At 45.0% G+C, this 13,609-nt stretch overlaps 1 protein-coding gene across 2 annotated transcripts in view; it reads right to left on the bottom strand.

The window, feature by feature from the left end:
- The window catches only part of ADAP1 (ArfGAP with dual PH domains 1), a 69,707-nt gene that overhangs the window by 8,093 nt on the left and 48,005 nt on the right, over positions 1 to 13,609 (bottom strand). For both annotated transcript variants that reach the window (XR_014518923.1, XM_083474491.1), the window contains exons 7-9: positions 8,662 to 8,745; positions 2,939 to 3,001; positions 258 to 329 (exon numbers count right to left, since the gene is read on the bottom strand). Coding sequence is in view for 1 of the 2 variants with exons in the window: in XM_083474491.1 (XP_083330617.1) it covers positions 258 to 329; positions 2,939 to 3,001; positions 8,662 to 8,745 (219 nt within the window). In the remaining variant the exon portion in view is untranslated. The remainder of the gene's footprint in view (positions 1 to 257; positions 330 to 2,938; positions 3,002 to 8,661; positions 8,746 to 13,609) is intronic.

The following is a 13,609-nucleotide window of genomic DNA, read 5'->3' on the forward strand; positions in this document are numbered from 1 at the left end:
TGCTGGCCCTAATAAATCCCCCCCCCCACTCATTTGGAACATTTATAAGCCACTTGATCAAAAAATATACAAATATATATAAAACGGCCACCACTGAAAACAAATTTGTTTGAAAACAAATATGCATAGAATCGTTATCATTAAAAGCAAAGATAAAAATCCTTTGGGAAAGTGGAATGTTTTGAAATCCTGCCATGAAGTTCTGCGGTTGCCAGTCCCTGGACCAGCCTGAGATCATTAGCAAGCATGGGCCTTACCAGGGGATCTTTGAAGTACATTAGTCTTCTGTCATCCATGGTGAACCACCGCTTCTTGAAGCCTTCGGTTTGCTAAAGAGTGGGAAAGAGGAAATAAACAGTGGGGGGAAACATTTGTATTACATGGAGTTTGGTGGGACTTATTTCCAATCAGTTTGCTTAGGAGGGCAGCTACGGGCCATTAATTTATTTCTTCGGGTGTGACTAGAGCATGTTGAGATGCAATGCCAAAATGTAGATATGACAATTAAATCGTTTCCAACAATGCTACCGATGCTTGAACAACTTTCTTCTCCCCTACAAAGGGACAGTGTCAATTAAAGTATGGTGAAAAGCCTAGATTTATTTAATTTGCAGCTAATGAATTGGTTAGCCACAGAGACAGCTTGATTAAAATGCTATTGGCTCACGGCAACAAGAAAATAATTAATCTCTCTGCACGTCTTCTTAATTAGGATAGAGATGGTGAAGTGTGAATAGTGAGCAAGGCCGGTGTGCTTGCCTTCGAGGCTAGATTTAGGAACAGATGACCCAAAAACTGCCTAGGATGTGGCGTCTGGAGATAATCGCCAGGTTCAAGGTATACACCTTTCTGAAGCTCAGACTCTTCATCCCAGCTTGGGATCCAAACTTGGAGAGTTAAGTGCCCACCAGTTTGGAAGAGGAAAATGGCGCCTCTCAAAAATAAGATAGTGATTTCTTACTTACTCAGGGCACTCCCTAGCTATGCAGAATATACAAGTTTGAAAATTAACAAAAATTAACCCAAATAGAGCCTGATCAAAACCTTTGAGCTTCTGGGCCTTTCATAATGTTGAGATGTCAGTTGAGAAGGTTTGTGTGAGGCCTCTTGGCTCCAGTAACAGAACGCCATGGTCCAATGTGAGTTGAGGGAGTTGGATAGCAGGGCATGGAGACTAAGGAAGACTGCTTTGCCCCTCACCTTAGTGACTAGACAAATCCCAAGCTTTCAAATAAACTATAAACACAGATATGCAGGGCTGTCTTGTGTGTTGCACAGAGTATCACATGTATCTGCCAGTCAGGCAGACGTCATGGGTGTGTGGCTGGCGCAATGAGCTCCTACGCCCCAGGGAATGAGTTTGTTCCCTTGAGGCCAAGATGGCTGACCTGGAGAACATGAAAGAGGCTGAGACGTTGGTGGACAAAGCCTTTAGGGACACGATATCTGCGTCCCACTCCCAGGGTGACAGCTCCCTGCTGTCACGGAGAAGGAGGGTCTCCAAGAAAGATGGCGTCACTCTGAGGGAAATTATCCCTTAGAAAGGGCCCGATTTCCCTGAGGAATGAGGAGTTGTTCTGTCATGCCAACGATACTCTCGCAAGAGATGGAGATACTCCCGATAGTGGGCGATTTGATCATCTGGGGCCTAGACAGCTAGGTTTATGATGCGAGTGCAGGCGGCATAGTGACTTGCCTTCCTGGCACAAAGTCTGTTATACAGCGCCCGTAATTCTTTGCAGGAAGCAATGGATGCCACTCTGAATGCCTTGGAGAACAAAATACCGTATTTTTTGCACCATAACACTCACTTTTTTCCTCCTAAAAAGTAAGGGGAAATGTCTGTGCGTGTTATGGAGGGAATGCCTACGGGTGGCATGCCTACGGATTTTCCTCCTCTAAAAGCTACGTGCGTGTTATGGTCGGGTGCATGTTATAGAGCGAAAAATACGGTATGTTATATAAATGTAATAAATAATGCAAAAATAAAAGATTGTATGCAAAACAGCTCAATTTGACCAATGGTGGCTGTGTTTGAATAATTCAGCTTTTCTTTAAGCAGAATTTGGGGTGCAAAGCTTTTTTGGGTTCGGTGCTTCAGGCCCCCAAACACACCCCAAATCTAGGCCAATTTAAGGCACTGTTTATGACTGACCCCATCCAGAGCTACTTGAGTCAGTCAGCCCCAAACAGCTGCTGCTTTGCCCTGCTATTACGGGGCGAACTATTACGAGGTTTCAGCTGTCTAGCTAGTGTAAAAATATCGTAGCCATTTTGGGGTTTCACATCATGGCCTCCGGAATTTGCTTGTACTACGAAGTATACTGGTATATGTCAGCTTTCTAGCTCATGGAGAAATACCCCAAAGATTTATTTATCTTTGGATGTGACGGCCGCTTCATTTTAGATCTGATGTGATGCCGTGGCTTCCAGCCATAAAATGCAAACACGATGTGGATTTTTAAGCCGTCTATTTCCAGTTTACAACATAGCATGTAGTAGACAGTGCAATGTGGAAAACATGGCTATATATAGGGCTTGAGCACAGAGCACTGATGCACAAGATACGCAGTGCAGTGTTGCGAGTGTCTGACTAGGACCTGGGACACCAAGTCTCAACTCCTCAGCCAGAAAGCTCCCTGAGTGACCCTGGAACAGTCACTGTCCCTCAGCCTAATGTCCCTCACAGGGTTGGTGTGAGGATAAAATGGAGAGGAGGAGAGCTATGCAGGCTCCCTTGAACTTTCAGAGGACAAGTGGGATGTAATTGCAATAATAAATAAATATAAAATAGTAAGTCAGAAGCATCATGGTTGGTTTCTGGTAATGTGAGGCAGAACATTGATAAAACACTTGAACCTACCCCAAAGTTTCTAAACAGCACAAATAAGAATATTCTTTCTTTTAGCATAGACAGAAAACATAACATGTCCCCTACCTTTGGCCCAGTCTTTTCCATGTATCCTTCCTTCAAGTAGTTCCTAGAAAGCTTTGGCACCAGCTAGAGTTGGTGAGAAATAAGGGACAGTGATACTGCAGGTAGTAGATAGTGGGTAAAAAAAAATAATGCATGAGAAAAACTTGGGTGTTAATGGACTCAGTAGAGATTTGGTTGACCACTTTAGCCAGAGCTTCTGGTGAAAAACAGAAGTCAGATGTGGATTAGCAGACATGACACAGTTCGACAGCTGGCACACAATTCCCACATGGTCTTCCCATCCGTTGCACTGCGCTAGTCGAGGGTTTGATCCCCCCCCCCAGATATAGGCTGCAACCCTGCAGGTGAGAATCCTCAGAGCCCAGGGATCCAATGTGGCCCTGCAGTCCTTTCTCTCTGGCCCTCGGCTCCACACTCTCCCAGGCCATGCCCCTTCCAAGCCCAGCTCCGCCCCCTCCTCCAGCCCTTTTGGAATGCCTCCTTGAACTGTGGTAATGCCTCTTGCTTGCCTGGGTAGATAGAGAGCTGTGTCAAAACTTCTTGCTTTTTGCAGCCTAATATGCAAAGCTGAGTGGTGCTTGCATTGCTCTGCCTCGTGCCCCAACACCGCTCGAATGTGCCCATAGAGGAATGTCAGCCACAAGCTGAAAAAGTTCCCCCACTTATGCTGTATGCATGTAGCTGGGAATCATTCCTACTGAACTCAATAGGACTTACTTCTGAGTAGAAAGAACTGGAAAAATCAGGGGGCTTCAGTCATTACCACAGTTCCCCCCAGCACCTAACAGTTCTCAAACATTTATAGTGCATTCCCAAAAGCACACCAGAGAGAACAAATTGCCCCTAGACACAGCTAAACAGAATGCATTCTCAGGCAAAATTCTTGCAAGCAAATGAGATGCCAAAACACTGGTGAAGATCTGGGAGCTCTGGGGACCTTGAAATGCAAAAGGGAGTGCACCAATCACTTAAATCAAGAAGGAGAGCACAAATCACTGAAACAAAGAGCATTTTCAATACGGGGAATGGATGTTGTTGTTTTTATAAAGTATTGTTTTTAACACTCAATTGGGAGCCGCCCAGAGTGGCTAGGGAAACTCAGCTAGATGGGCGGGGTATAAATAATAAATTATTATAATAATAATTATTATTATTAGGAGGGAACCTCTTATTCACAGTTCCTCACCGAAGCCTCACCTTTTGGCCCATGGGGGTCTTTTTAGCTAACTTCACCCACCTGCCTGGATGCCAGACTTAAAAGAAGCACAGGTCATGCACTGAAATGCTTGGTTCACTTGAATAAGGGACTTGAGCATTGAAAACTGAACTTTGTAAATTTCAAGGCAATGCTCTACTGCAGTTGGTTAGGTCAAAGCAATCCAGAAAAAGGGAGATACAGCTTTCAGCAGCAATTGCATCAATCTGCAGCTAGTTTAATCAACAAAACACTTATCGCTAACAAACAAATGATCAGAAACACCATTATTCACCGCCCATAAGATTCATCTATGTACCAATCCATTGCAATTCACCCAGAATTAACAAATCCATCATTCAAACTGAAGAATCAGGAGAGACATGATCGATCAATCCTTTCTGCTGCCAGAATCTCTTTCAGCTGATACATGAACTCAAGGTCCCTCTTTAGGTGAATGCACTTAAAAAATAGCCGCTTTAAAAGAAACCCTCACATTTAGATTGAGACCCTTCTATAGTGAACTTGTCAGTGCTGAAAGTCTGTTGCAAGAAGTTTCAAAAGCTCGTTTTTATAAATGTCACAGAATCAGGGGTCTGGAAATTCCAGTTCTCTCCATTTTTCATTTTTCCAATCTTAAATTCACTTCTCCATATTTCAGCAACGATTTGTGATTTATTTAGCTGTGATTACTGCATTGCAAGGGGTTGGACTAGATGTCACTGGGGGTCCCTTTCAACTTTACAGTTCTGGTGTGGGTCTGTCTGTATACGGGAACCCTTTAACATCTGTTTTGTAAGTATGTGTATTTGTGATTATTTCTATGATTCTAATTATTCTAATTAACTATTGGCCTCAGTTCAAGGTGCTGGTTTTGGTGTATAAAAAAAATAAACAGCTTGAGATCAGGCTTCCTGAAAAATCATCTCACCCCTTATTTACCCAACCACTCACTGTGCACCGAGGGCTTCTTGCAGATACCATCTTATGGGGAGGACCTGTCCCTTGGAGTCCCTGCCTCGTGACAGGCATCTTCTCTGCTGTCTTTTCAATGCCTACTGAAACCCTTTCTCCTTCAGCAAGCCTTTTCTACTTAAAGCTCTTTTCCCCATCCTGCATTTAGACTGAATTGGTTTCTGGATGTTCTACTTGTTTGCGAGTTTGCCACCATGAGCAGGATATAGGTGGTTGTTGCAGTCTAGCAAGCATCTGGAAATCTACAAGCTCCCCATCCCTGTGCACAAAGGCAGCAGCTCTCTCCCTCTCTGCCTCCCATTAAAAAGCAACAACACCCTGTGAAATATACTCGGAGTCGAGTGTGGATTTCATGCTCTTTATTCAGCTCATAGTGGTGAGGAGGAATGGAAGTTCCCCCAGAATGTCTGCTTTAGATACATTATTTACACGATGGGCCCCACGTGATTGGCTAATTCCGGGATTCTCCTGTAGGCCAATCAGGTTGCGGATTCACTTCCACCTGGAGCTGGATTGGGTGGCTCCTGCGGAGCAATCAGACTGCTGCATTCTGAATCCTATTGTTCTAGGACCAATCAGACTGCTGCATTTTGGATCCTATTCAACTCAGTACATAACACCCTGGCATCAAGAGACACTATTCTTCTAAACCACAAGCTCCTATTTAGCTATTCTCTAGCCATTCAAGGCTTCTCCATGAATTTCTCTACTCCCTCTTCAAAGGGGTCGACACCGTACCTTGTGGCAGGTAGTTCCATAGGCCATATTTTTGAGATAGCTGTTAGCTGCCCTGGGCTCTGGTGGGACGAAAGGCAGAGTATTGGGAAGCAATGGACATAAATGAATAAAGTTAATTCTGCAATGTGCGAAAAGTGTTTTGTTCCTTTTGCCTGCCCTGAATCTTCTGAATCATAACCCTGCCAAAGAAACAACCCCACTTGTCCAAATGTCAAAAAGAGGGTGTAGCTCAGGAACAGAACACCTGCTCTGAAGCTCAGGCCCACAGCATCTCCTTGTTTGCAGGGCTGAAAAGGGCTGGAGAACGTCTGGTGCACCAGTAGTCTGACTCATGAAGCCTGACAGAATCATAGAATCATAGAATCATAGACTTGGAAGGGACCCTGAGGATCATCTATTCCAACCCCTTGCAATGAAGGAATATGCGGCTGCCCCATACAGGGATCGAACCTGCAACCTGAGCATTCTCAGCACCATGCTCTTGTTAGGATATTTCCGTTCCACCTTAAAAAGGGAACAGGTTGTTGTGTCACAGCCTGCGTATTTCCTGTTCACAGGATGTTTCTGTTTTGTATATAGCTGTTGTTTTTCTCTCTGTGCCTTGACAGGCAGGGAGGCAGTCATGTTTTTCTTTGTTCTGACCAACGCTGAATAAAGTTGTAAACAATGCTCTCCTGGGTGCATCTTTCGCTGTGCGAACTCTGCGAAGGGCATGCACCAGTCCTTGGAATGTGGACAGATGTTTCTGAGGCTCGTGTCGCTAATTGACTGATACTGTTCTACGGGAGATTGATGGATCGTCCGGAGACGGCGTGGGGTCATGATGGCCTTTGTCTCCCTGGCAGTATCCCAACAGCTCTAACCAACTGATCACAGACATGTGCAAACAGCAAGCCATCCAGGCTGCAGCCGTCTGGGCCACTGGGGTGAATAAGCTAGGACTGTATCGTGTTGAAATACTTATGGGGATCCACGACAGGGCCTGATTTCTGCTACAAACACAACCTCAGAGCGGGAGGAAGAACAAGTCGCTCCAGTGGCGTAGCGTGGGGGGTGCAGGGGGGGCCGGCCGCACCGGGCGCAACATCTGGGGGTTAGGGTTAGGGGGCGCAAATCCACGGGTTAGGGGGCGCAAATTACTTGCCTTGCCCCGGGTGCTGACAACCCACGCTACGCCACTGAGTCGCTCCAAAGGACCCCCATCAGCACAAAATGTAGTGCAATGATTTTATAATCCAAAGGAGTACATTCAGCCAAGCTGAAATGCTGATCAATCATTTCTTTTGGCCAAGGGCAAGAGAGAAGACAATGCCATTTTTCTCCCACTACTTAAGCAGTGCAGTTGCATGATTAAAAGCCATCTCTGACCGCCGTCTCCAAAGACTGGGAGATTCAGTCCTAATAATAATAATAATAATAATAATAATAATAATAATAATAATATATTTGTACCCAACCTATCTGGATGGGTTGCCCCAGACATTCTGGGCTGCTTCCAGCATATATAAAAACACAGCAAAACATTAAACCTGAAAAAGCTTCCCTATACAGCGCTGCCATCAGATGCTTCCTAAATGTTATATAATTACTCATCTCCTTGACATCTTATGGGAGGGCATTCCACAGGACGGTCACAACTACCAAGAAGGCCCTCTGTCTGGTTCCCTATAACCTCACTTCTCACAGTGAGGGAACCGCCAGAAGGCCCTCGGAGCTGGACCTCAGTGTCCGGGCTGGATGATGGGGGTGGAGACGCTCCTTCAGGTATACTGGGCCGAGGCCACTTAGGGCTTTAAAGGTCAGCACCAACACTTTGAATTGTGCTCGGAAACGTAATGGTCCCTTCCTGACCACTCAACTAGAAACACCTAGGAACAGGGGGAGTCAGAGCATCTAGTTCAGTATTGTCTACACTGATTGGCAGGGGCTGTTTGGTTTTTCTGGCAGGATACCAGGCAGCCTGTAGGGAAATATTATTCTTTTTCCCCCCTTTTTTAAAAATAATTTTTATTAATTTTCTTTTCTCAAAACAAGTCTCCAATATCATTGCTAAACATACATTTTCCACACACACACACCCCGTTGACTTCCCTCAACTACCATTTCTGGTTTATTATGTCAGATGATACATCCCCCCTCATTTATTTATTTTTTTGATGGCATATGAGATTTTGTATATAAATTTTCCCTCGGCTCTTTTTGCTGGCCCATGTAGGACCAGCATGGATAGTTGGCCCTGGTGAATATTTCACATTTTCTCCCCTTATGGCTTTGATCTATAGGCTACCACTAAAACGAGGCTGCATTTTAAATTCCATTTTAAACTGTATTCTAACTTATATTTTAACCAACTGTTTGTTTTGTTTGTTTTGTTTTTAATGTTTTTAACTGTATTTCTATTCGGTATTTCTATTCGGTATTTCTGTTCAGTGTTAGCCACCCCGAGCCCAGTCTTGGCCGGGGTATAAATAAAAATTTATTATTATTATTACAATATTATGTTATCACATTGTTGTACTTCTTGTTCTCTGTAAATAAAATTGCAAATGTTTATTTAAATCCTGCCAGCGAGACCATTTCCTTCTGTTGTTTCTGCAATATAGGGAAATATTCAACAAAATAGATCTCTCAGCCACAAGGACTTCCGGTTATGTAAATCAGCTCTACAGGGATTGGGAGAAAAACCCCAGAAGAGATTTAGGGGACTCTCCCAGAACCCCAGAAGAGATTTAGGGGACTCTCCCCAGGCACTGACAGCAACACATCAAGCAATGAAGAAAGAAAGAGAAAAGGCGAGAGAGAATGAGGAACTCACATCAAGGTCGCTCGCTCCAGGGAATGCCACTTGTAAGTAATGGAATCGAGCGGCGCGAATGGCGTTGAACCAGTCCACCATTTCCTGGGAGGAGGAAGAAAACAGCATTTGAGGGGAAAGAGGCAGAAGGGATAGCAACGGGCACGTCCATAGATGCTGCACCAGCCTCAGGTCAACTCTGATTTGATCTGAGTTTAAATGCAATTTAAATTTGCTGGTGGTTACTTCTGCGGGCTTTTGTAGCATTCTGGTCTTTGCCACAATTCTTACGCGTGCTTTCTTCAAAGTCCCACTGTGTTTGCTGGCGCTCAGTCCTTAATAAGCTTAGGAATCACCTATTCCATGGCAACTCATTGCTTGAATTGAGAAGGACCCCCTTGTTGTTATATGCAGATGACGCGGCCATCATCTCACGTTCCAGACCAGGTTGGAAATATCTGCTGAGGAAGTTTTCTGATTACTGTTCTGGAAATGGTTTATCCATTAATTATGAAAAATCTAAAAACTTAGTATTCGAAAGAAGCTTCTCCCGGTCTAAATGGCTGCTGGATGGCCATAACCTTGAACAGATTAAATACTTCAGTTATCTAGGGCTCAAATTCCATCATACAGGATCTTGGAAGCACCACTGGCAAACCTCCCTTGAAAAGGTGGAGATCACAAAGCTAGCCATACTCAGATTCTTTTTCACAAAGGGCGGCAAATTTGTTCCAGCAGCCTTAAGGGTTTCCAACGCAAAATCCGTTTCCCAACTCCTGTATGCTGCAAATGTCTGGCATAATGGGGACCTGCCTAAGCTAGATGGCTTTCAGGCAAAATTTCTTGCATTAGACATCTTGCGGGGGTGGGGAGGGGAGGTTAATCGTTTTGCATTTCACTGATATTTTTGTAAGCTGCCTCGTGTATTTTATCTATTACTAATACATATGTTTTAAAATAATTTCTAAACCTTTAAGATCTCTAAGCAACACATAAAAATACGAACGGGGTGTGTGTGTAATAAAAACAGAGATTAAAAACAGAACTCTAGTAATAACAGAGTCCAATCCCATCATAGAATTGTGGAGTTGGAAGGGGACTCTAGGATCACCTACCCTAACCCCCAACAATGCAAGAATCACAGCTAAGGTACCCCCAACAGATGGCTGTCTAACCTCTGTTTAAAAACCTCCAAAAAAGGACAGCCCAGCACTTTCTGAGGTCATTCGGTCCACTGTCAAGCAGCTCTTATCGTCACAAAGTTCTTCCTAATGCTTAGCCGAAATCTCCTTTCTTGTAACTTGAATCCACTGCTTTGAATCTTACCCTCCAGAGCAAGAGAAAACAAGCTTGCTCCATCTTCCACGTGACAGATATTTGAAGATGGCTATCATATCCCCTCTTAGTCATCTTTTCCCCAACTCCCTCAACTGTTCCTCAGAAGACTCCATTTCCAGACCCTTGATCATCTCAGTCACCCTCCTTTGCCCACATTTGAACTTGTCACCGTACTCCTGGTCAAGGAAAGTCTGGGTGCTTTCCATTTAAAGCAGAGTCATTTCACTTTAAACAGCCATGGCTTCTCCCAAATAATCCTGGGAACTGTAGCTAGTTAAGGGTGCTGAGAGGAGGCCCTCTATTTTCCTTACAGAGCTACAATTCTTAGAGTCCACTGCAAAGAACTATAGTCCAGATAGGGCTCTGGAGAGTCACATTTGCACTACAGTGCAACGAAAACAACACCCCTGGATTATTTGCGATGTGAAAAGTTACAGGATTTCAGCAGGGAGCTACAGGACAGGCACCGAATGGAAACAAAACAGTACGTCTGCCCCAAAATCTTTATAGTCATAAACAGTACTGAAAACGGGAACATGTATCATTGCTCCAATTCCCTCAGGAGCACAAATCCTCATGAATGGGCAATGCAAAAGGATGTCTGCAGGGGCCCTGAGAATGTGTATAACATAAAATGATAATTATTAGAAATCTGTTATATATTACAGTAGTACCATTCCGGGAGTGCATTCGATTCCTGAAAACATTCGAAAACCAAGGCGTGGCTTCCAATTGGCTGCAGAAGCTTCCTGCACTCAAGTGAAAGCCACGTCGGATGTTCAGCTTCCAAAAAACATTCGCAGACCGGAACACTTACTTCCAGGTTTGCGGCATTTGGGAGCCAATTTGTTCGGCAACTAAGCCATTCAGGAATCAAGGTTTGACTGTATTAGCAAACCTACAGCTTTTTGATCACCACCTTTGAGGATTTCATTTCGAAGGCAAGCCAAGAAGCGTAATGGCAGCAACAACCTTTTACAGTATATTATCAATGCAGCACATTTAAAGAAATCTCCTGCTGGCCAGAACTTGCTGCTGAGATTTGCTGCAAGGCTGGGAGACAGCCTGCAGAGGGTGCTTCGGCTACAAAGAGGTGCCCTGATGACAGAGAAAGGGCAGGCAGGGGCAGAGGCAGGTCAGCAGTGCTGTCTAGTAAATCAAGTTCACTCTTTTATGCTTTCGCGGGGATCAGAGCCGATCAAGGCTTGCCAGCCCTGTCAAAAAATGGGGTACAAAAATGGGGAAACCTAATGCTGCCTTGCTTGCTTCTTCTACCGTACTGGAGCACAGGTTTATCAAGAAGAAGAAGAAGAAGAAGAAGAAGAAGAAGAAGAAGAAGAAGAAGAAGAAGAAGAAGAAGAAGAAGCAGCTCATCAGATCATAGAAGGCACACTTTGCAAGTCACTGGGACGTGTCAAATTCAGAAAACCAAACAGCTTTACACAGGGTAGCCCTCTGTTTGAAGGCATCCTTGAAGCGCTGTCTGGTTCAAGTTCAGTATAAATAAAAGCAGGGCTGTCTTAAGCATATGTGACGCCGGGGTGCAAAGATCCACCCGGCGCAGCCCCACCCCTGGTTGCCCAGTCCCAGGCGCGCAGGAGGGCAAAGCTGGCCAGCCACCTCAGCGTCTTGCTGGTTCAGTTGCCCCCGAACCCGCGGCACACAGCAGAAGAGCCTGCTGCAGCACTCCGACCGATGGGCAGGCTCTTCCCTGGACTCAACTCTCAGGCCCTGGACTCTCGGCCTGGCGCCCCTGAGAGCCCGGCACCTGGGTGCCCTGCACCCCTATTGCCTATGTGTAAGACGGCCCTGAATAAAAGGATAGCTCAGTTGGTTAGAGCACAGTGCTGACAACGCCAAGTTTGCAGGTTCAATTCTTGTATGTGACAGCTGCATATTCCTGCATTGTGGGGGTTGGGTTGGATAATCCTCAAGGTCCCTTTCCAACTCCACAGGTCTAGGAGTCTAGGATTCAAAACAAATTCAGCGATTCACTGATTCTATGACCTTAAGAAGGGAGAGCAGGAGGGGCCCTTGACATTGCCCATCAATAGTTAGCAGCTGTGCAGCAGATGGACCAGTCACAGCTTTCCTCACTATGATACCTCTCTTCAAATTATAGTGGAAAAAATCTGCATCCACCCCAATAAAAGCAGCATATGCACATTTTCTGCAAGTCAATGAAAGGGCAACTGTCTCAAAACAAACAGCATCTGTCCACACATGGGGATGGTTGTACTGAAACACTGCTTTGGGCACTGCTGTGGAGCTCTTTGCAAAGAGATCTGTGTAAGGAGTTAATCACTTTTATTAATATTACCTCACCCAGGAAACTCAGCCGATGATGGCGATGCGACATTTCTCCTTGCAGATCAAGATAAGCTAGTGACAGCATGGACTAACTATTCCTAGCGAACATATTCCTAGCGACAGGCACTAAAGTAGGGGCCGCAGTGATGGTCTCTGAGCTTTAAGCCGTATCACTAATTTAGTTTGGGAATCTGACCTGCTTAGTTGCATTTATGCACATTGCAATGGCTGGTGCAAATATCTCTTGAACTATCTGCACCTGAAAACCACAAGAAGAAAATAAAAGGAACTGAGGACTGGCGAGGTGGATCTCAAACCTTTTCTGATCAGGCGGCATCTCCTGACTCCAGGTAACCCAGGGCAGAATCCTTCTCCTCCTCCTAGACAGCGAATCCAGAGCCATCATACTGCAGTACTTAAATGATACTGTATGGTGGGGGACTTGTGGCCCTTTCCAGATGTTGTTGAACTCCAACTCCCATCAGCCCCACAAAGGGACATAGGAGGTTGCCTTATACCAACTCAGACCATTGGTCCATCTAGTTCAGTACTGTCTACACTGGCTGGCAGCAGCTCTCCAGGGTTATTAGTGGGGTAGGAGAGCTAAAAATAATGCCAATATATTCAACATCTGGCAACCAATGCACCCCTTGGGTTTCAGATAGTATATGCATAGCAGAAAGCCCTGGAAACGAATCTTCACGGCCCTCTACCAGCTATGGTGGCTCATTTAACAGAACTAATGTATTTAGTTTACTCGATTCTGGCCAAACTAAGCCTCCTATGTATATTTCGGTCTCACAGTGCATCTGGTATTTTGCACTTGCAACAGAACAGGTGCGACACAAAAACACATTGAGCGATATTTGATGTTCCTGGTAGTCAACATGATGGCAAGGAAGGTCCATGACTCAACAGAAGAGCATCTGCTTTGTCTGCAGATGGGCAAACAGTCTGAGCTGGTATTAAAGCAGCTTCTTTGTTCCTCCTCACATCATGGCATACAACTCCTGTCAAGGCAACATCTAACTTGCCTAGGAGCTCTCCAAGGTCCTGAAGATTTCAAACCTTTTTCTGCCCTCTACATCCACTTTCTTGAAACATAGAGTCTGTTGCCTAATCTCCACTGTCAGGTGCTGGACAGCTCCAGCAGATCACCATTCAATATCTAGGTCTTAAGATCTACAGAATGAATGGCCCTCTTGGTAGGTCCCGCACCCTCAGAAATTCAGGGAGGCAGCCAGAGAGAAGGCCTCCTTTGTGGCAGCCCCTAAAATGCAGGACTCTTGTCCGATAGAGGTACATCTGGGACCTTCCTTAG

The sequence above is a fragment of the Podarcis liolepis genome, assembly GCF_965112155.1.
Source record: "Podarcis liolepis genome assembly, chromosome: 14".
Taxonomy (NCBI): domain Eukaryota; kingdom Metazoa; phylum Chordata; class Lepidosauria; order Squamata; family Lacertidae; genus Podarcis; species Podarcis liolepis.